This window comes from Staurois parvus, unplaced genomic scaffold (genome assembly GCF_062004578.1).
Source record: "Staurois parvus isolate SC_StPar_1 unplaced genomic scaffold, SC_StPar_1.0 ptg000634l, whole genome shotgun sequence".
Classification (NCBI taxonomy): Eukaryota; Metazoa; Chordata; class Amphibia; order Anura; family Ranidae; genus Staurois; species Staurois parvus.
Window position 1 is genome coordinate 2,056,443 of NW_028318430.1, and position 22,907 is coordinate 2,079,349.

The 22,907-nt window shown below is 39.6% G+C and overlaps 1 protein-coding gene across 2 annotated transcripts in view; it reads right to left on the reverse strand.

The window, feature by feature from the left end:
* ATP10A (ATPase phospholipid transporting 10A (putative)) overlaps window positions 1-22,907 on the reverse strand; it is a 166,501-nt gene that overhangs the window by 80,605 nt on the left and 62,989 nt on the right. For both annotated transcript variants that reach the window (XM_089693482.1, XM_089693484.1), the window contains exons 3-6: window positions 13,315-13,400; window positions 9,324-9,430; window positions 6,753-6,884; window positions 3,424-3,554 (exon numbers count right to left, since the gene is read on the reverse strand). In XM_089693482.1, the coding sequence (XP_089549608.1) occupies window positions 3,424-3,554; window positions 6,753-6,884; window positions 9,324-9,430; window positions 13,315-13,400 (456 nt within the window). The remainder of the gene's footprint in view (window positions 1-3,423; window positions 3,555-6,752; window positions 6,885-9,323; window positions 9,431-13,314; window positions 13,401-22,907) is intronic.

A 22,907-nucleotide genomic window follows, 5' to 3' on the forward strand; every position in this document is an offset into this window, starting at 1 on the left:
CCGTGACTTGACCACGCCCTCCCTCTCTCCTTATTGGCTCACTGGCTGGGATAGAATGCATGAAGGTAAAAAAATCTTGAACCTTTACAACTACTTTAAGAGCAGATGTTGGCAATAAAAGGTATAATTTCTACATAACTAAAAAGGTTTTATTTTTTTTTTTTATTTATTTAATGCAAAATAGTGCATACATGTACACTTGCAAAACAATGTGTCTTGTGGATTTCTTAGATGTTCCAGCTGCCGTGCAAGCATAGCTGAGAACCTGGAATTCTGAATAACCTGTCGTCTTTAGCTTTGCTGGCTGAACAGCTTGGAGCTAATAGAAATATATACTTTTTTAGAATGTTGCCTAACATTGCTACCATTTGAGGGAAGGGACACTGACGGGAAGTTCTCTACCTTTATCACCTCCCGTTAATGCTGATGAATAGATTAGGCAACATGAAATATGCAGAACACGAAAAATGGAATTTAAAAAAAAAAAAAAAATCGGCAGGTATGCATGCACAATTTTTAACTTTTAACCTCACAGTTTGCCATTTACAAAAAAACAAGTCAATTTAGACATGCTTTCAGTAAAATCAACTGATGATCCCTTATTAACTGCTTTCATACCGGGCACTTTCACCCCCTTCCTGCCCCGGCCATTTTTCAGGTTTCAGTGCTCTCACACTTTGAATGACAATTGCTCGGTCATACAACATTGTACCCAAACTAAAATTTTATCATTTTCTTCACACAACTAGAGCTTTTATTTGGTGGTATTTAATCACTGCTGGGGTTATTTTTTGCTAAATTAACAAAAAAAAAAAAAAAAAAAAAAAATTTTGAAAAAGAAACCCCACGTTTTTCTTTGTTTCTGTTATAAAAGTTTGCAAATAAATAATTGTTCTTCATAAATTTAGGCCAAGATGTATTCTGCTACATGTCTTTGGTGAAAATAACCCAAAATTAGGATGTATTATTTAGTCTGTAGGAAAGTTAGAGAGTTCAAACTATGGGATAGATCTGAATATTGATCAATCCTGAAGTACTGACGGCCAATCTAATTTCCTGAGGTCCAAGAATGTCAGAACAGTACAGATATCCCCCAAATGACCCCTTTTTGCAAAGTAGACAGTCCGACGTATTTCATAACAGGCATGGCGAGTTTTTTTGAAGTTGTAATTTTTTTTGTCATAATTTTTTGGAAAATAAAAAATGATTTTCACTTTTTTTTAACATACTGTCACCAGTGCAGTAGAGCGTCATAACTGGCATGGCGGTGATCAGGGACAATGACTGGTGACAGTATGAAAAAAAAAAAAAAAAATTGATAATTTTTTTTATTACTTTCGCTTTTAAGATTTTTTTTCATATTTCACTATGACCAAAGTAGTATAATGTTACCATAGTAACATTGTACTATTTTGGGGAAGTGATCAGTATTTTTTAAATATATATATATTTTTTTACTTTGCTATAAGCAAGCAAATAGATTCATTCAGGATTTTTTTTTCTTAACTGTTTTGGCCACAGCTAATCACATGACACAACTGGGCTGTGATTGGCTTAGCTTGTGCATGTGATCGCTGTGACCATTCACAGCTAGCCACACTTGTATACAATGGCTGGCATGAAAGGAAGGCATCCATTGTATACAACTGTCATGTGACTGGCTGTGATTGGTCACATGGTACCGGCAAACGGGGCCGGTACACAGATCTGTCATCGGCTGTGTCCGAGGTACACGGCCGGTGACAGATCGCGCCGCTGCGCGGCACTGCGGACAGGCAAACTGCGCATGCCTGAAAGGACGCCATATGGCGTTCACCTGGAGGGACGAGGTGTTTTGCCGGCCAAATAAATATAGGGGAAACCTCCTGCGCTCAAGTCTAATAAACTTAAAATATGTTGCTACACCTGCACCTTATTACCTAAAGTGGAAAAGCATAAATACAAACAATTGGTGTAACGCTCTCTAGCAAACAAAAACCTAAAACTCTCAACACAGAATAATAATGTGACAAATGGTAAAACAAGCAGTGAAAACCTCACAACAAAAAAAGGTAAGAATTGAATATGTCACAAAAAAGTGCAACACAAAACACAATATTGAATATATAGTGAAAAATAATACTGTGCCCCCAACACTGGAAGATATAACTTACATGAACAGTGACAAAGTGCTCCGTGTCAACACACTCAAATCAATACCAATATATAAACCACTAAAACCGTAATGAAAATCAATACATGGTGAATATGATAAATTAATGCCTCACACAGAAATTAAATGTATATATAATGATACGTGACACCAGTGTCCACAACAATAAGTTATAAACATGCAGGTGAATCCTGTGCGTTGTAGGCTCTGGTGATGACTCCACACACAGCTAGATTGGCTCCTCACCTCCTTACTGTGACCCTAAAAGGGCCTTTTGGATCAATCACGTGACTTCATCAGGGACCCTACGCAACACGTAGGTGACGTCACTTCCGGTGTGGATGCCATCTTTGGACTCTCAGAAGAACCCATGCAAGTACACCCATACATGAGGTTCTAAGGCTATGTTCAAGATGATCAACAATGTGAGTGTTCTGATTACATTTTAATTTACTGCATAATTAATGGTATCACACTATGGAGGTTTTTCTTTTTGTGGATCATTTGGGAGCTGGTTAAACTGATTAAGAGCCATTTAAGAAAAGGGAGATCGAGCTGGTGCTTGGTGTGGAAGACTTATGCCGTTTCTGCTGGTTTGAAATTCTCTGGAGGATACCTTTTGACCCAGGAGGATCCAAGAGTGATCCAAAAGGCCCTTTTAGGGTCACAGTAAGGAGGTGAGGAGCAAATCTAGTTGTGTGTGGAGTCATCACCAGAGCCTACAACGTACAAGATTCACCTGCATGTTTATAACTTATTGTTGTGGACACTGGTGTCACGTATCATTTTATATACACATTTAATTTCTGTGTGAGGCATTCATTTATCATATTCACCATGTATTGATTTTCATGACGGTTTTAGTGCTTTATATATTGGTATTGATTTTAGTGTGTTGACACGGAGTACTTTGTCACTGTTCATGTAAGTTATATCTCCCAGTGTTAGGGGCACAGTATTTTTCACTATATATTCAATATTGTGTTGCACTTTTTTGTGACATATATTCAATACTTACCTTTGTTGTGAGGTTTTCACTGCTTGTTTCACCATTTGTCAGATTATCATTCTGTGTCGAGTTTTAGGTTTTTGTTTGCTAGAGAGCGCTACACCAATTGTTTGTATTTGCGTTTTGCCGGCCGCCATCTGGCTATAGGCCGAGCGGGAACCTGTTCATATTTGCTTTGTTTTTCATGAAATGAAGATTTAAGAATTGAAACATATGCTTAAAATTACAGCATTTTATCAGAAGATTGTTTTTAAAAGGTTACCTGTAAAACAATGATCATAGTAAAAAATAAATACACCGCAGAAAGCAGGGGCTTCACATAATTTCCATCAGTTCCAAGGACATCAAACACCGGTCTCTTCTCTCCATACTGCCATACCCATAGTGCATGACCTGTCCCAAAAAAAAAAGTAAAATAGAAGTGAAATATATCTTTACTAGAGATGCTTCCTACAGTAATGAGGTGGACTGGGGCATACAGTAACAAAAATTGCCATTACCCTTCTTTTACTATGAAGCAATTTAGCACAGGAAGGGTAGGTGAATTGGGAAAGAGCAGGTGTTTCTTAAACTTTTTTTTTTAAACGAGGACTTAAAATCAGAATGATAAAAGCCACTGTTTGGCATAATGTAGCCAATAACACACTCAATCAGGATTTTTTTTTTTTAGCTTTTCTTTTATACTCACCGACTAGCTACATGTATTTTAGCTGATCACCCCATACCCTTTCCTACTTATGACGGGTCACCATGTGGTTTCATATCTTTGGGTGTCGTTACCTCACTGAAGAAAATGCCTGATCAGGATCTGCAGCAGGTAATTTAGTGGCATATGCATTCTCTTAGGTAAAGTAATTAAAAACACCAAACCTAATTGAGCAGGATAGACAGCTAATATAGTACAATGTTCAGTAATGGTCATACAGTTGGGTACTGGATAACAAGATTTCTGGATATCCTGGAAAAACCAGCTGTACCTAGCCGTGCTTCTTGGGCATCAGCTGTAAAGAAATATACATATGACTATTTAGATTATAAACTGGTTCTCTGCTCCCTCTTGAATCGTATTGTAACTGTACTGTTTCCCTTTTTTTTTGTAAAGTGCTGTGCAAACTGTTGGCGCTTTATGAATCATGTATTATAAAATGACTAAGTAAGAAACATACTGAATAAATAAATTTTAGAGCTATACCAGAAATAGAATTTCTAAATAAAAATGTTAATTAAAAAGTAGAGACACCGATTACATACATGCTTTTACTCTATGTTTCAAAAAACAAATCTGTCCAGCTACAAAAATGACCGAATCTAGTCAGATACATTAGGAGATCATGCACCAACTGTGTACAGAACGTCTCTAAGTTGCCATATTGCATTTTACAGAAAAGTGCTGCAGATACTCTCCCCCAGACGGTCAATGCTGCTGGTCTACTGTGCCACCTGTGCTCATTCATCCAGAATGGGGGCACTATGATACAGGTGGTGTTTACTGGCCAGATCACCAGGTGAAAAAACAGGAAAAAGCATAAAGAAAGAAAACAAATGCAGCCACCACATATGCATATGTCACTAAAGGATGTGCATACTACTATATCTGCTAGCCCATCAAAACACTGTAGAGATTAAGGCATGAGCTCTAGTTGCTGAAGGACAGAGAGATCTGTTAGGATAGATCAAGGATCCTGGTACACACCCTTGGATGAAACAGCTATGTTCTAGCAGATGCATATGGCAGGTTGCAGAAAAAAAGATCTGCAAGGGAGAACAAGGCCATAGAAAAGAGCTTCTAGGTCTTTAAACATAGGGATGTCCTCAACAGAGCAGTTGTTTGAAAACCTCTTTTCCATAGATTATAGCTGGGCAAAACTCTTAGGAGGAATAAAGACTTTTTGGAGTCTGACTATGGAGGAGAGGTCAATAAACCAAGAATGTGGCCCAAACGCTGATTCCGCCATCATGGCAACAATTTTGCCCATACACCAAGACATCATAACTGAGAATTCTTCCATAGACAATAATCCAGGAAAAGTTAAAAGGGAAAGCTGTAACTCAAGTAGAGGATTGCATTGTAGCCTATAGGTGTCACGTTATTGAGAAGCTACATTGCAAGGCCTCCTAGAATGGTTAGAGGATCATATGCTGGCAAAAAAACAAAAAAAAAAAACAAAACACACACACACACACACACACACACACACACACACACACACACACAACACCTGAGCTTGTGACCTGGCATACTAAGCATGTAAGTGAGTGATTCCTACAGGGGGTGCTCACAACAATGCTGCAGAAGGGGTTAATGTGATGTGACTAATCACTGGAGACAGAGCAGCCCAAGTGCTGAAGGCTGCCATTTCCATAGTGCGCAAGGATTGGTATTGCGCAGTGTGACCCTCAGGAAGGAGGCCATGCGAACTCAACAGGAACACCCAGGAGAAGCCTGTCATAATGATGCCATTATTTAAATATAATGCAGTTCTGAATCCCAAACCTGACTTATGACCAAAAAGGTCAAAACCAGCACTAGACCCCGATATAAATCTGAGCCAGAGTGCCTCTCTTGCTGATGGGCAGCAACTGAAAGCATTGCAGCTGGAACCACACCAAAAACAAACCTAGAGCAGTGTTGCCAGGCAGGATCCAGGGGATATGCTCCATCCAAAATGTATTTGCACCAAGGGGAAACCCCCTATGGCTTCTTCAGGGACAGGCCTCCACAAGCAGGTGCAGCACCTTGTGGCTAACGTAACTCATTGCAATAGGTGCTTGCCTAGAACCTGTGGTGCAAAGTCTGGTGTCAAAAGTTACACAACAGGCCGAGCTTGATTTTTCTCAGAGATCTGAGTACGCCTCTCAAAAGGCAATGCTGAGGATCAATTGATCTGGAAGACTGCAAAATAAGCAGCTTCTGGTTCTGTGGCAACCAAAGAAACTGCCGAGATGAAAACAAAATCTTGATTGAAAACTAGATGTTTTTCTCAGAAGACAGAAGTCATCTATTCTTTTAAAGACACAAAAAAACTGAGGTATGCTGGGAGTGGAAGGGGTTAACACAGGGGTGTCCTTACAGCTATATTTTGCCAGCGGCTAATGCCCTGAAGGCAGTAGCATAACCCAATGCACCTAAATACCTTATCCTGTGTCCCACAATTTAGGATTACGAGTTGTTGAATACAAAACATAATACCTAATGTGTAAATACACTTAATAAATCAAAATATTCACCAATCACAGTGTGTATTGTTAATCTTATGCACCCTGCGTATTGGTTTTTACATTTTTTTGAATAGTAAAACATGCCAGGACAGAGCACGAGTTCCATGTCAGTGTAAAAAAAAGGTGCCATTACAGCACCTGTCAAAAACATGCAGAGTCATGGCTATGCCCATGAATGATTTAAGGAAAGATGCCAGACAATACAATTGAAAGAACTACGGTCTTTAGAAAAATATTCCAAAAAAAAAACTCTTCCAATCCTGAAGACTGTATACATCATTTAAAGAGACTGTCCACAGCAAAAACAGGATAGAGAGATGGGAAGTGCAGTAACATTTAGCAGATGAAGCATAAATGAAAAGAAATGCTTACCTACAGCAGAGAGCAGGCACATAATTAAGAGAATTAGCACACACCAAAAAACATCTGTGTTCATTTGTCTCTCAAGTTTACTACGTTTATAGCGAGGTCCGTTGTTGTTCAACAAAGCTTTGGTTTCATGACCTATAAATATTGCACCAGGAAAAGAAAAGAAGAAATTATCCATGAAGATTAAATTCCCACTTTTAAACTCAAGTGGCCAGATAATATTTTTGCTAATTTTTCAGAGTTTTATTTTTCCCTTACATATATTTTTTTTTATTATATACGTACATACAGTGCTTTGAAAAAGCATTCATACCCCTTGAATTTTTCCCCATTTTTGTCATGTTACAACCAAAAACATGACATGTGTTTTATTGGGATTTTATCTGATAGACCAATGCAAAGTGGCACATAATTGTGACGGAAAATTATAAATGGTTTCCCCCCGGAGTCAATACTTTGTAGAACCACCTTTCGCTGCAATTCTAGCTGCAAATCTTTTTGGGTATGTCTCTACCAGCTTTGCACATCTAGAGAGTGAAATTTTTGCCCGTTCTTCTTTGCAAAATAGCTCAAGCTCTGTCAGATTGGATGGAGAGCGTCTGAACATTAATTTTCAAGTCTTGCCACGGATGCTCAATTGGATTTAGGTCTGGACTTTGACACATGAATATGCTTTGATCTAAACCATTCCATTGTAGCTCTGTTGGAAGGTGAACCTCCACCCCAGTCTCAAGTCTTTTGCAGACTCTACCAGGTTTTCTTCTAAGATTGCCCTGTATTTGGCTCCATCCATCTTCCCATCAACTCTGACCAGCTTCGATTTTGGTCTCATCTGACCAGAGCACCTTCAACATGTCTGCTGTGTCGTGAAGAAAGCCATTGTTGAAAGAAAGCCATAAATCGTCCAATTTGCAGTTTGCGAGAAGCCATGCAGGGGACACAGCAAACGTGGAAATGGTGCTCTGGGGTCAGATGAGACCAAAATTTAACATTTTGGCCTAACAGCAAAACGCTATGTGTGGCCGAAAACCAACACTGCACATCACCCTGAACACACCATCCCCACCATGAAACATGGTGCTGGCATCATGTTGTGGCAATGCTTTTCCTCAGCAGGGACAGGGAAGCTGGTCAGAGTTGATGGATGGAGCCAAATACAAGGCAATCTTAGAAGAAAACCTGTTAAGAGTCCAGCAGGACAACCACCCTAAACATACAGCCAGAGCTACAATAGAATGTTTTAGATCAGGGGCCTATAAACTTTCTAAACAAAGGGCCAGTTTACGGTTCTTCAAACTTTAGGAGGTCCAGACTGTGGCCAGCTGGAGTAGAGAATATATATCTTTGATAGTGGGACTAAACACTGCCCCATTGTTGGTGCCAGTGGGAGGAATAGGGCCCAGTTGGTGCCAGTGGGAGGAATAGTGCTCCGTTGTTGATGCCAGTGGGAGGAACTATGCTCCACTGTTGCGGACAGTGGGAATAATAACCCAAGGACCAGATAAAAGCAAGCAAAGGGCCGTATCTGGCCCCCGGGCCATAGTCCAGACATAAATCCAATTGAGAATTTGTGGCAAGACTTGAAAACTGATGTTCACAGACGCTCTCCATCCAATCTGACAGAGCTTGAGCTATTTTGCAAAGAATGGTCAAACATTTCACTCTCTAGTTGTGCAAAGCTGGTAGAGACATCCCCAAAAAGACTTGCAGCTGGAATTGCAGTGAAAAGGTGGTTCTACAAAGTACTGACTCAGGGGCTTAACACAAAATGCATGCTACACTTAAGAGATTTGAAAAAAAAACAAAACAAAACAAAAAAAAAACAAAAAAAAAAAAAACACATTTATCATTTTCCTTCCACTTCACAATTATGTGCCATTTTGTGTTGGCCTATTACATAAAATCCCAATAAAATACATTTACGTTTTTGGTTGTAAAAAAAAAAAAGTTGAAAGTTTCCAGGGGTATGAAAACTTTTTCAAGGCACTGTATTGTTTTGTTCAGCAGAGTCTGCTGAACAATTCTGCTATAGTGTCATGAGCTTGTAGCAGGAGGAGGAATATCAGGTCCGTACGGCGTATAGACCTGGTCAGCTGAAAGCAGTGTTGTAGGTTGTTATGCTGTACTGACCTGGCAGTGAAATGGTCAAAGGAGATGTGTGGGATAGCAAGAAAACAAATATACTAACCGATTTTTTCAAACTGAGCTGGGCCACCAGTGTCCCCCACAGAGCAAACAATTTACACAGTGTATGGCCAGCTTAAGCCCCGAAGACAATGATCACCAGAACAAGTGGGAGGTAATTCTACCCATAAAAAGGGACACAGCACAATAAAAACCTGAGGACATTCTAACTTCTCTATCCAAAATGGAAACTTTCCAAGGTTTTAACATGCATCTACATAGACCTTCATTGTGCATTTCCAAGGCGGCAATTTAAGTCTTATGGAAAAGCTCATATTCACATGGTCACATAAAATAGCTTACATGATTCTTGGTCTGCATTCCCCCCCCCCCTCCCCCAAAAGTGGTGTGCATTTCTTTCACAGCTGAAAGGTTAGTATGAATCAGTACCTGCATAGACAACAATGCCAGAGACGACCTCTGTGTTCCGCAGAGTACAGCCACGTAACAGGAGATTTTCTTTGTGAAGACCAGATTTCTTTCCATTTTTATGAGCCCTAGAATATGAATGCAGGGCATGTCATAAAGACAACATCTCAGGAAACCCTATCATAATATATCCCACAAACTAACAACTCTAGTTTTTCAAGCCTATATGTGCTGCAAGTCTTGCAAGACATGGATTATTAAAATAGAGAACTGTTGCAAACAATCCCCATTGTTCAGTAAAGCACTATAGTCAGCTAAATCAGCTCACATGTGCCGGAGCATTAGTAGCATCAGGAGGAATCTCCTGCTCCATGGTGCTGCTACCACCTTTTTCCGACTGCCCTGTATTCGTGGCACACTGTACTTCGTCTATATTCCACAATATACTGTATTTTACAGACTGAAAACCGATCTGTAAAAAGAAAAAAAAAAAAAAAAAAGTGATAGAGAGAAAACAGTGTACCAAGAATAGAGATGCATCCTTCTCTGCTCTCTTCCAACAGCCTTTGCTCTGCACATCCAAGTGATTTTGTTACCACTGCTTATATCATTTCATCATAATGTATCCAGCAGGCTAAACCTTTCCTTGACACAATTTGGTAATATTTCACCACCGCTGGAAAAAAGGTAAAATGATAATGCAGGCATTACAGTGGTCTATTAAAATATGTGCACCTAAATCTCCTGACACTAGAAGTTATAGGCAGCAGTGCCTTAGCTCTCACACTGCAGATATACAACTATGAGGAGGCGGTAGGCACACTCGCATACCAGGAAGCGCACTGCTATTTTTCTGGAGGCATTTCCGACAAAGGGTTAATTACGAGTTCTAGATGTTCCTTAAAACGCAGTTTAGGTTCACTTCATCTGAAAACTATGTCACTACGTTTTTAATTAGAGAGCCCTTTGCTGGAATTTACAATTGTCCTTTAAATGTTCCATCATCACATAAAAACTAGTAGATGGGATGACTACTTAATATTAATTGATATTTACACTGCAGCATATATTCCAGCTGGAAAGAAAGACATGAACTGCCACATATGCTACTAATTAATTTGTTTTGTTTGCTTTGTTGACCATTTGATACTACTTTGGTTAGCAGCGGCATCCAAAGCGCAAATATCTAGCTATACACCAATCAAAAAAAAAAAAAAAAAAAGTTCAGAAACATTTGCCTCTGGAAAGTTAATAAATTGTCAAATTTACATTTGACAAAGATGCACTAGGATTCAAGGCTCCTGGCAAAGGAATCTCCTTTTTCAGCCCATTTCCCAGAGCACACCCCCATCTATTGGTCCATGCCCAAAGGGTGTAGGAAAGGAAAAAATCCTGTTGATGCAAGTCATATGTGCAGCTACAAAAAACACAATCAGAAGTCTCTGGAGTTCACATTCCAGCGAAGTATTCCAATGGATCAGGCACACTTCTTGGAAATAGTTTGTGATAAACTACTGCCCTGCTTTCTGAGGTGTGGAGGTAAAGAATTCTGTCCAGAGAGGCAAAGATTCAGTGTCCATTCACATGTCTGTTTTTGTAGCCTCAGTTTCCCCAAGTCTTAAAGTGGTTGTAAAGGCTCAAGGTTTTTTCTTTTTTGTTTTTTTTTTTATCTTCATGCATTCTATGCATAAAAAGGTAAAAAAAAAAACAAAAAAACAAAAACAAAACCACACTCTTCTGTGCAGCATCCTCCTCCCCCGCCCCCCACTAATACTCACCTAAGCCCCCTCTCGATCCAGCGATGTGCACTGGAGTCTTGGCTATCCCAGGACCCTTTCCTCATTGGCTGAGACAGAAGCAGGAGCCACTGGCTCCCACTACTGTCAATCACAGCCAGTGATCCAATGAGGGGGGTGGGGCCAAGCGACGGCTCTGTGTGTGAATGGACACACGGAACAGCGGATGGGGAGTGTGCATGCTCGGGTGCCCCCACAGGAAGCTATGGATATGCTATAAATTTTTCAGATTTTATTTTGATTACCAAATATATGAAACCTTTCTTAACAGGGAGGGGTTATGCTTAGGAGGGGACTTGCTGCCTTCTTTTTTGGCCAGTGTCCAATCACCCGAAAGTGACAGTATTACCCTATCGTCATGGATATAAAATACGTTCTGTGTCCCTCGATCTACAAAATAGTATTGTGTAGTTTTACTTTAAAATCCAAATTTAAAAACTTCACTAGGGATAATCTTATTTTAGCAAGAAAACCACCCAGTTAGGGTCTAAATCACCCTTGCCTCTGAAAGCCAATCCGCATCTAGAGGCGACTTGACACCTCACTGCCTGTTTTATCCCCATTTTTGCCAACAACTGCACACGGTTGCAGGGCGATTGCTGTACTTCCCCATTGATTTACATGTGTAGTGTTTGCTGCCCATTGAGTGATACATGTCGGGTCAACTTTGCTGTGGCACAGGAGCCAAGTATTTTGGCTGTGGCATGTAAGAATCCCCATCCGCTGCCTATTGCAGCTTAAGGGGGGACGGTTGGCAAAAGCACGGCCCAGCTGCACATTTTTGCACCATCCAACCACAAGATCTGAATTAGAGCTCCTTCTGCTTGGCCACTAGCGCATTATAGGGAGGGGAAGAAAAAAAAAAAAAAAAAGGGCTATGCTCCCAAGATTTGACAGCATAGCAAAGAGGATTACCTGGTGATCCTGCCTTGGCAGTACCTGTTCAGGCATCTACTGTTAGAGGGGTAAAATGCTTTGTTCCATCATTCAGTTGTACTCTGTTACACAAGGCTTTTGATAGAGACCATCAAGTGGCTGTTGCAACATGCATACGCAGTCATGGTCCACTATTGTCAACATCAAAGCTTGCTCTGAGAAAAGCAATGCAAACCACTATAGTGCATGTATACAAAAAGAGGTGGCATGAGACCAGCAGCACAGAGATGCAACAGAGGTCAAAAAACAAAAAACAGAAAAAAAAACAAAACAAAAAACAACCCACTTGAAAAACCAACTATTTTATTTTAGAAAATCACAAAGTATTATGATACACAGTACATTTACCCAAAGGGTACATGCATGTGTTCTTTGTAGGTGCAAAGGGAGCTGTAATGTAAAAACTGTCATTCTCCCTTGCCCAGAGGAGCCACAGATGGCATATACAGCCAGCTAAGAAGTATATGGCTGCATGTGCTGTTTAGCTTTGGCCTTTACCCATGCATGTGCGCATGACGCAATTTCTCAAATAAGAAAGTTATGTGTTTGGGACTCAATACATGCACGCACGATTAAACATCAATACAAAAGAGAATCCGCGTTTACATGAGTATAAGCACAGACTGCCATGCACTTCCATGGCAGTTTGGACACGCTACTTGGGGTTGCCTTGGCTCAGAGAAACGCCAAGAGCTTTTTTTTTTTTTTAGCAGAGCTTCCTTTCACCTGCAAATGTACGTGGGAAGAGGAAGAGGACACATTACTATCCTATACAATAAGGTCATTTCTATTCAATCATCACTGCATTTACACAGAGAGCAACACACCATACACAGGTACCTGCAGTTCCTGGTTTCTAGATAGAATTCTGTGTGCAGGGGGAAACTGTGCAGTAACTTTTTTAGCCATATGAAATTGGTTCTATAAAAAAGGTTGTGTGCATCAAGTAGGACACAACCGCTGTGATGGAAACTTCACGCAGCCAAGGTATTCAGAGTCTAAGGGAGTCAGTGGGTCTTTGGAAATGCGCATCTGCAGACAGCAGGTATATCTGCTGCAATTCCCTTCAAAAATACTCTGAGGAAAAACACATTGTAGAGAGGAAGGTGAGAATTACAGTGCAACAGTTCTCCCCAGAGGCAGAAACAGCTGGTACAGAATGAGGAGAATCTGGAGTAGCTCTTCCACGTCTTGCAAGCTTGTCTTTATATTAGAAAGCAGATAGTCAAGTGACAAACTTTACTGTATATATGTAAAAGGTGTAACAATACAATACTTACATGTAACCACGAAACCTGCTTAAATCGTTATTTGGCTTTTCACATTCAATAACACTTCTAAATTTCATTGGATCAAATTCAGATTCCTTTAAGAAAAAGCAAAAACAAAAGTTAAAATAAAATTACCCAAGTATTTGTGATACCGTTAATTCTGTTTCTCTCACTTGTGAAAATACAAGTAGCACAATATCCACAGATACCCTATATGGACAATGCACAATCCTGACCAAATTTGATTTATGCGAGGGACTGGCCTGAACTAAAAGTTCTACAGGCGATAGACGACATTTTGCTGCTATGGGAAGGAGAGGAGAGCTCTTTAGTCAACTTCTTCAGTACCCTCAACAATAACAATCTAAACATTAAATTGACCTATGAGTACAACACAAAAGAAATACATTTTCTAGATTTACCACTCAACAATGGAGATCATATTATTTGTGAAGCGATTTTTAAAAAAAACAGATAGGAATAGCTTCATTCCCACATATAGCTGCCATCATCCCATCTGGCTAGCGAACATTCCTAAGAGTCAATTTATGAGGGTAAGAAGAAATTGCACCAACTTAACATCTTATTACACTAAGGCAAACATATTAAAAAATAGGTTTATTGAGAAGGGCTACGACAAAGTCAAACTTGATACTGAAATGGAGAACGTAGCTAAGATGAACAGAGATCTCATGCTATCCAATTCCACAACTCAAAGAACAGGCAAAACTTGCCCATTAGTAACTACTTTTTCACTTCAATATAAAGCAATTAAAATCATCAATAAGAATTGGGGTATTTTGAAGGCTGACCCGATTCTATCAAAAGAGCTACCAGACAGACCTGAGATAGTATTTAGTAGAGTACCCACTCTTCGCAACAGAATAGCACCCAACATCATAGATCCCCCCACACATTCCACTTTTTTCTCACAAATGAAGGGATTTTACCCTTGCAAGAAATGTGTTATCTGTCAACAAAGTAAAATGAAACTCAAGAAGATAGAAATTTTCTTATCTACAGGACAAACTTATGAGGTTACTTCCTTTATCTCCTGCAGTAGCAAGTATGAGGTCTATCTTCTCGAATGTCCATGTAAGAGCCAGTACATAGGACGCACCATTAGACGCCTAAGGGACCGATTTAGAGAACATGTGTATGTGTATAACATCAGAAAAGGCTTTAAGGAAGACCCTTTGTCTAAACATTTTCGATATCATAATCGTGATCCCTCGACGCTTAAATTCATGGGCATCGAAACGATTACCAACCATTGGAGGGGGCCTAACAAGACTAGACTTGTCTCACAGGCGGAGACCAAGTGGATTTTTAACATGAGAACTTTGCCCCCGACTGGTCACAACGTGGATATTGATCTTAACTGCTATATTGATAACAGTTAAAATTTTAGCCCTTTCACACCCTTTATGTTGCGTATTTTCTAGTCTGATTCGACCACGACCATTCTTTACTAATTTTGTTTAGATTCTGGTGACTGGACTATATTCATATCGCACATTCTTACACATCCTTTTATTCATTTTATAATTACTGTATTTTATTTTTACACATTTCCCATTGAGGAAGTGCGTTCACATGCATTTATGGACGGATTTTTTATATTGTAGATTTATCTATTATTGGCGTTTGTTTTATTTATGCAATTTGGCAGTCCAGACTGCTTAATATTTTAAGCTTTATATCACAGGTTTGTATGGTATATACACAACCCTGAAGTGACAATATATGGATTTTATCTCACGGTGAGTTTATTGAACTCATTTTTCTTAACATACTAGTGGGACCTGCAGAATTTACTGTATTTGATATAGGATAAATAAGGTTGACTTAATTAGCATCACATCATATAATCGCAGTAAGCCCATATTAATTCATCTCAGTCTTGAATTATGGTATACAGCCATCTGCACTGCTATATTTCAGGCTTAGGGAAAATGGCGCTCGTGCGTGCGCAGTACGAGCGCATTTTGAGGTTATCTTTTTTCCAATGGCGCACACAAGTGTGCAGTTACCCAAATTATCATGGCGCACATATTATGTTCATAACATTCATGGTATATATATTGGCTCTGTACAACAAAATCATCTCCTGTAGTTCTGTTTTTTTAAGGTATCATTAAGTTATAAAATGGGATGATCTCACGCAGCTCCTTGCACCATCTCCTTTACTAAAAACGACAGGAAAATGGCGCCTGCACATGCGCAGTACAATATCTATTCTGTAATTGATCTTTGTGACATTTTATCTATGGGAAAATGGCGCCCGTTCACGCATGCGCACTTGCGTTGAACTTTGGCAAGATGTTGCACGATTGTAGTTTTTTGGCAGTTTTTTCAAATTATCTGATGCTATAAATAGCTGTATTGAGACGGCAGGCTGCACACAGGCATACCCCTTTTGACAATGAACGCTGAGTTCGAAACGCGTTAAGGAGGAGCCCTTGCAAGCTGCTGACATCAAGCCGTCGGATCCCCGCGAGCCACTTCATATTTCCAGCTGGTCAGTTATCCATGTGCATATTATATGCGACTTTTATTGTGGCACTTTCATTCATACTGCAGTTTTTGTACGATATTTTTTTTAACATAAAACTTTAGTATTATCAATAAAGCACCTTCTAAATACTACATTATGGGATATTCCTAATCTTTGCTCTGCATCGAGCACCTCAAATCCCCCAGCACCACTTCCAGTCAGTGTCCCAGCACCCTGAAGAGGTTGAGCTACTAATACGGACCACCACACCTCAGTACCTTTAAGAAGACCATCTACCCCCAGGCTGCATATCTGACCATACCTGAGGGACTCGTGTATACCAGGAGTACATTATACAATGCGCTTTTTATTAGCGCATCTGGCAAGTGCGCACTCTGTATGTTTAACACATCAACCCAAATAACACTCTGGGACTTTACATTAGTCATTTGAAGATCTTACCGGATTTAAAAGATAATTTGAACGTTATATTACCACCACACACGTCATAATCATGCGTTTTTAATCAATATTTACATGTTAATCTATTCGTTCACTTTCAAGAGCTTTTCTGTTATTATTGATGTCTACTACTTACCATATGCATAACGCATTTATCTCATACATGCGTTTATAAGCCAAAAATTGTTTTTCTCTATTTAAATCTAGCGCTGCACCAAATATTTAATTTTTCAGCTTATTTGAAGGCATTTTGGTTTACCTTATAGTGTGTTCAGCTGCTTATTTCATACAATTGGTTTTAGCGCTCGCTTTAATTATTTTATCATTGCACAATCCTGACCAATTTATTTTTATTCTTCCCGCTTTGAAGACGATGCTAGGTCTCTCACCAAATTTGGAAACAGGTTTTAAAAGCAGTTATTCTAATGTCTACATTTAGGATTTGTTGTTTACCTAGCACTCTAACGCAGAACCTCAAAATGACAGCAGGAAATGCCACTTCAACTTCATGTACTCACATTCAAAGTTAAATATTGGACCATCATATTCTGCAAATGAAACACAGCCTAGTGGTAAAAATAATCAGTGTTACGTGTAAAAGTATACACACCTTTAAAGCGGTTCTAACACATAAAGGGTTATTTTTTTTTTACCTTAATGCATACTCTGCATGAAGGCAACCCCCTCCCCCCTCACCCATCTTTTTGGTTTCTAACTAGTTTTGCATTTGGCTAGGGTCAGGGTCACTACTGGTAGCATGAGGGGATACCTGGACCCTACAGAGGTTGCACAAGCAGTCCAACTCCTCCAGGATGGCAGATCAATATGTGCCATTGACAGAAGGTTTGCTGTGTCTCCCAGCACAGTCTCAAGAGCATGGAGGAGATTCCAGGAGACAGGCAGTTACTCTAGGATAGCTGGACAGGGTTGTAGAAGGTCCATAACCCCTCAGGACCAGTATCGGCTCCTTTGTGCAAGGAAGAACAGGATGAGCTCTGCCAGAGCTCTACAAAATGACCTCCAGTAGGCCACTGGTGTGAATGTCTCTGACCAAACAATCAGAAACAGACTTCATGAGGGTAGCCTGCAGGCCTGACATAGTCACTGCCCAGCACTATAGAGCTTGATTGGCATTTGCCATTGAACACCAGAATTGGCAGGTCCGCCACTCGCCTCTACTCTGACACAATTATAGAAGATTAGTTTGGTCAAAAACATCCAAAAAAGTTAAATTAAAAAAAAAAAAAAAAAAGTTGCCCCAAAGCTTTAAAAATGTTAAAAGCAGTATTAACCCTTCCATGATCTAATGATAGACTTCTCTTGAATGGCAATGTTGGAAAATTTTAATTCAATCAGCGCTTGCAGTGCTGATCAGTGTATTCTGACAGCGGTGGAGTTCCTGCTGTCAGAATACAATAGCACAGCGGGTAGGATTGCGCCATCAGCCTCACTAGTGTGGATGAGGGAATACGTTTTTAGATTAGCCAGCTGAACAAAACAAAACACAAACAAAAAACCACACATCCATGTATGGCCAGCCATATTTTGTATAATCTCCTTGCGTACCAAGTACTACTATCTTTACTGCCTATGGCACCAATTGGCTGTCTTGGATAACAGCTGGTATGGCAAATAATGGTCCCAATTGCAGAAAGCTTTGCTTTTATTGAGTTATCAGGCCCCACCATCTAAATAATCACCAATAAAAAAGGTTATATCACAAACCCTTGGCTTAAACATGAGCACTATCACAGCACTCCACATATTTTGGGACAACAGCCTACCAAACATTAGCAAGTAAAACTGCAAAACGTGCAGGCAACTAAGATCTGACTCCTGGGATTTAGTGTACACAGATTTTCCCATGGCACCAAGTAGAGCAAACTCTCTCTGCCAAGCTGCGATGTCACCGATTCCCAAGCATTTTGCTTTTTCACAATGTATTTTTAATCTGATTTTAATTCAAGTAAGTTTATCGTGACAAAGGATTAATAAAGAAGCCATTATTAAAGAACCAACATATTTTTGAGGATTTGTAAACATTCTACTTACAGCACAAGGATTCAATAGTTTTTTTTTTTTTTTTTTTTTTTTTTTTTTTTTTTTTACTGCATTAGTTCTTTAATGTAACCAAAACATTGGTTAACACCAATACAAAATGCACCAAACAACAGATTATAAAAGCTGTGTATAATACAGCCTATTGCAGAGTGGCATACTAATATATACAACAAATGAGTACTGAATATTTATCAATAGCACTTACACCTGCCTAGTTAATTTGGAAATGAAAAAGGAACAAAATGTATTCATGTACAGGATTTACGTTTACTCAGCGTTTTACAAAATGAAGGCAGACATAAAAGTCACAATACAGTTTGGTACAAGAGGAATCAGAGGGGCCTGCTAGTTAATTTAAGAGGGAGACCAGATACCAGGAGAATGATACAAAAAAGGTAATAACCGAGGGATGAGCTGATGAAGAAAGTAAAAGCCAGTGTATTCGATAGAAGCAGGATAGGCTTTGTTTTTTTTTTTTTTTTTTAAAGAATAGATTTTAGGGAATGTCTAAAGATGGACAAATTAGGAGATAGCTGGACAGATTGGGGTAGGGTGGTCAAAGGATGGGAGGAGGTGACAAGGGAGCTAGAGAGCAGGTAGTCTTAAGAGGACCAAAGAAAGAGGTTTGGTTGACATATTGAGACCAGGTTAGTGATATAGCTGGGGACAGAGTTGTGGATGCCTTTGTAGATGGTTAGTACTGTGAATTTTTATCCGTTGGGTGAGAAGCAGCCAGTGAATGGATTGGCAGAGAGGGGTACTAGACACTGAATGGTTGGTAAGGTGGATGAGTCTAGTCTAGCAGCTGCACTCATGGACTGAAGGGGGCTAGCCTATGTAAAAGTAATCCAATGAAGAGTGAGTTGCAGTAGTCAAAGCGAGAGATAACCAGGTAGTGAATTTAAGCTTTGTGGCATCAGGTTGTGTGTTAAAAGTTATAGATAAATATTAAATAAAAAAAAAAGCCAAGTAAAAAATTACCCTTATTGCACTGGGCTAAATAAGAAGTTTTAATAGTTTTATTTTTATCAATTTCCAAAATGGAAAGTAAATGAGTAAAAACAGAAGAGAAATCAACATCAAATCAATATTTGGTGTGACTACCCTTGGCCTTCAAAACAACATAATTTCTTCTAGGTATACTTGCACAGTTTTTGAAGGAACTTAGCAGATAGGTTGTTCCAAACATCTTGGAGAACTAACCACCGATCTGTGGATGTAGACTGCCTCACATCCTTCTGTCTCTTCATTGTTGAGATCAGTGTCTGTAGAGGTCAAACCATCACTTCCAGGACTTCCTCGTTATGCTGAAGATACCCCCTTAGATTGTAAGCTCCAAGGAGCAGGGCCCCTTAACCCTCTTGTATTGAACTGTATCGTTTTATTGTGTCCCTTTATATTGTAAAGCGCTGAGCAAATTGTTGGCGCTATATATAAATCCTGTATAATATTGCCGAAAGTATTGGGATGCCTGCCTTTACACGCACATGAACTTTAATGGCATCCAAGTCTTAGTCCGCAGGGTTCAATATTGAGTTGGCCACCCTTTGCAGCTATAACAGCTAAAACTCTTCTGGGAAGGCGGTCCACAAGGTTTAGGAGTTTGTCTATGGGAATGTTTGACCATTCTTTCAGAAGCACATTTGTGAGGTGAGGCACTGATGTCAGGCGAGAAGGCCTGGCTTGCAGTCTCCGCTCTAATTCATCCCAAAGGTGTTCTGTCGAGTTGAGGTCAGGAGTCCTTGCAGGCCAGTCAAGTTCCTCTACCCCAAACGCACTCATCCATGTCTTTATGGACCTTGCTTTGTACACTGGTGTGCAGTCATGTTGGAACAGGAAGAGGCCATCCCCAAACTGCTCCCACAAAAGGTGGGAGCATGAAATTTCCAAAATTTCTTGGTATACCAACACCTTAAGGGTTCCCTTCACTTGAACTAAGGGGCCAAGCTCAAGCCCTGAAAAACAATCTGAAAAACAAATTTATTTTCTGAATAAAAACCTAGCAGTTCGCTGTTAAAATAACAGCCCTGCTTTGTTTACTCAGTGTTCTAGGGGATCAAAGAGTGCCAGTGCTCATCTATTGGCTGACACCTGTTGATTGACTTCTGTGTCCAATCACAGTAGAAGCGGAGCTCCGGCGGCAGGTCCCTTGTGGCAGAAATGAAAAATGACGGTTTATATATATATATATATATATATATATATATATATATATATATATATATATATATATATATATATATATATATATATATATATATATATGTGATTTTGCACAGAACGTCCACCCTGTAGCAGTAAATCTGCTATAGGGCGGAGGGCAAGTGGTTAAAATCAGCTAGCTATATAAATAAATTAAAAAAAATTATGCATTATGGGAAGTGGATAAGTGAAACCGCAAATTCAGGATGCACTTGGCCGAAAACCTAAACCGTCATTTTTTAAAAATATATATATATTTTTCAAATGAACTTTTTTTTGTAAAAAAAAAAACAAAAAAAAAACAAAAAAAAAAACCACACAACACAATTTTGTAAAATATGAAAGATCTTACACCAAGTAAATATGTCACGCTTTAAAATTGTGGAATGGCACTAAACTACAGTACTTAAAAAATCTCCATGGCTGTCGCTTTAAAAATTTCTACAGGTTACCAGTTTAAAGTTATAGAGGTCTAGTGCTAGAATTATTGCTCTTGCTCTGACATTCACGGCAATACCTCGCACGTGTGGTTTGAACAGTTTACATCTGTGGGCGTGGCCTACATATGCGTTCAGCACTGCACGTGAGCACAGAGGGATAGGGGCACTTGAAAGAAAAAAATTTTTGTAAACAGGATACTATTAAAAAAAAAAAAAAAAAAAAAAAAAGTAATCTAAAAGTTTAATCACCTTTATTCCTATCATAAGGAATGCAAACATCCCTTGTGATAAAAATAAGCAGCAACAGGTCCCCTTTATGGAGAGATATGGGATCAATAAGACCCCACATCTCTCCTCTACAATGTTAAGCAATAGATATAAAAAAAAAAAAAAAAAAAAGTGCCGCAACTGCAAGAGACGCAAGGACATCGAGATGAGTTGAGGCCATCTTTTCTTCACTGATCTCTATGCCCAGCGCCCCGGGATCTTTGGATGGATTCTCAGCTAATGCCAAGAACCACTGGGCAGCGGTGGGCCTATTTTCATATCAGCCAAAGGCTGATGGGGGTATTTTCGTCCACGAAAATTTCAGTGCATCCCTACTAGCCGCAGAGATACAAGTGTGGTTCTCAACTATAGTTTGCTAAAATGCTAGCATTTACCAATGTGCCACACCAATCAAGAGAAAAAAAAATTATTTCAACTTACCTGTAAGTTAATCAGTACAGGACACAGGATGAATAATCACTTAGCTTAATGTCTAAATGACCAGGAAATGAAGATACGTTTTGACAAGGTAGGGTGAGGCCAGAGGTTTTTGGAAAAGAATGGAGCGATCTGAAATCTTTCATACTCAGAGCCAAAGTTTTTGTCAAGCCCTGATTGCAGGGAGGCCAAAATGCAAGGAACAGTATTCTTTGCCCAGAGTGAACACAAGCACTTTTGTCCCAAATGAGTATTTTTAGGCATGACAGTGGATCTTTGAGGAAGTGGAAAAATTCTTGCTTTTAGCAAAGTTGGGATGGCAGACTCAGACCGCTTTGTACTTTAAGACCTGGACTTCAACAACCAAGCCATTAAAAAAGGTAGAGAGTGAGAAGTAGGATGGGATAGGGTGCCTTGCAACAGCAGGCCTGTTTCATTGGGATGAGGCCATGGGTCATCTTCTTGCATTACGTCAGTGTACTGTGTTATTTTGGGCTAGTTTGGTGCAATGAGAACCACTGGTCTCTTCTCTTGCTCTATTCTGCAGAGTAGTCAAGGCATAATCATAATCATTAATTGCTCATATTTTCTCATGAATGGGCAATGTCTTTTTTGATTTGGCCTCTGTACCGAAAGGGGCATGGTCAGAAGATGGAGGTAGGTTCAAATGCAATATTACCGAGGCTTTTACACATAGCAGTAATGAGCATATCAACATTTGCAAGCATATTGCTTGAGGCTTTACCATCAAGTGCATAGGAGCCTAGGGATGCAAAATCTCTTGCAGCTTCCTCTAGAACTGGCTTTAGGTCCTTCTTATTCTTTCTATGTCTGCTTCTTTTAGGCCACACATATATCGGACTCCGACTCAGGTAGAGATAGTGGAATTGGAAGGAGCCTTGAAATTTTGAAACCTGGATAGTGATAGCTGTATTAATGCTGCTAGTTGTCTGAGGAATTGTGATCAATGCAGAAAAATCTGATTTAGGGGGGCAACTTGTTGCATGTTTGAAAAACGAGAATCGGATACTGAGATCAGTGTTAAAATTGGGTCCTGCTCCAGCGCCAGAGAATTATCACTGTTGAGCCAAGTTTTGTGCTGACCTTTGACAGTTTGCCTTTGCTTTTCATGTGGCTCCATTTTGCCTGGTTTTCACCATTGCTATGGGTGAGGTTATTCCCCCATGGGGTACTTATGGAGTAGGTTGTGGAAAAAGGGTAAGTGTGTCCAAAAA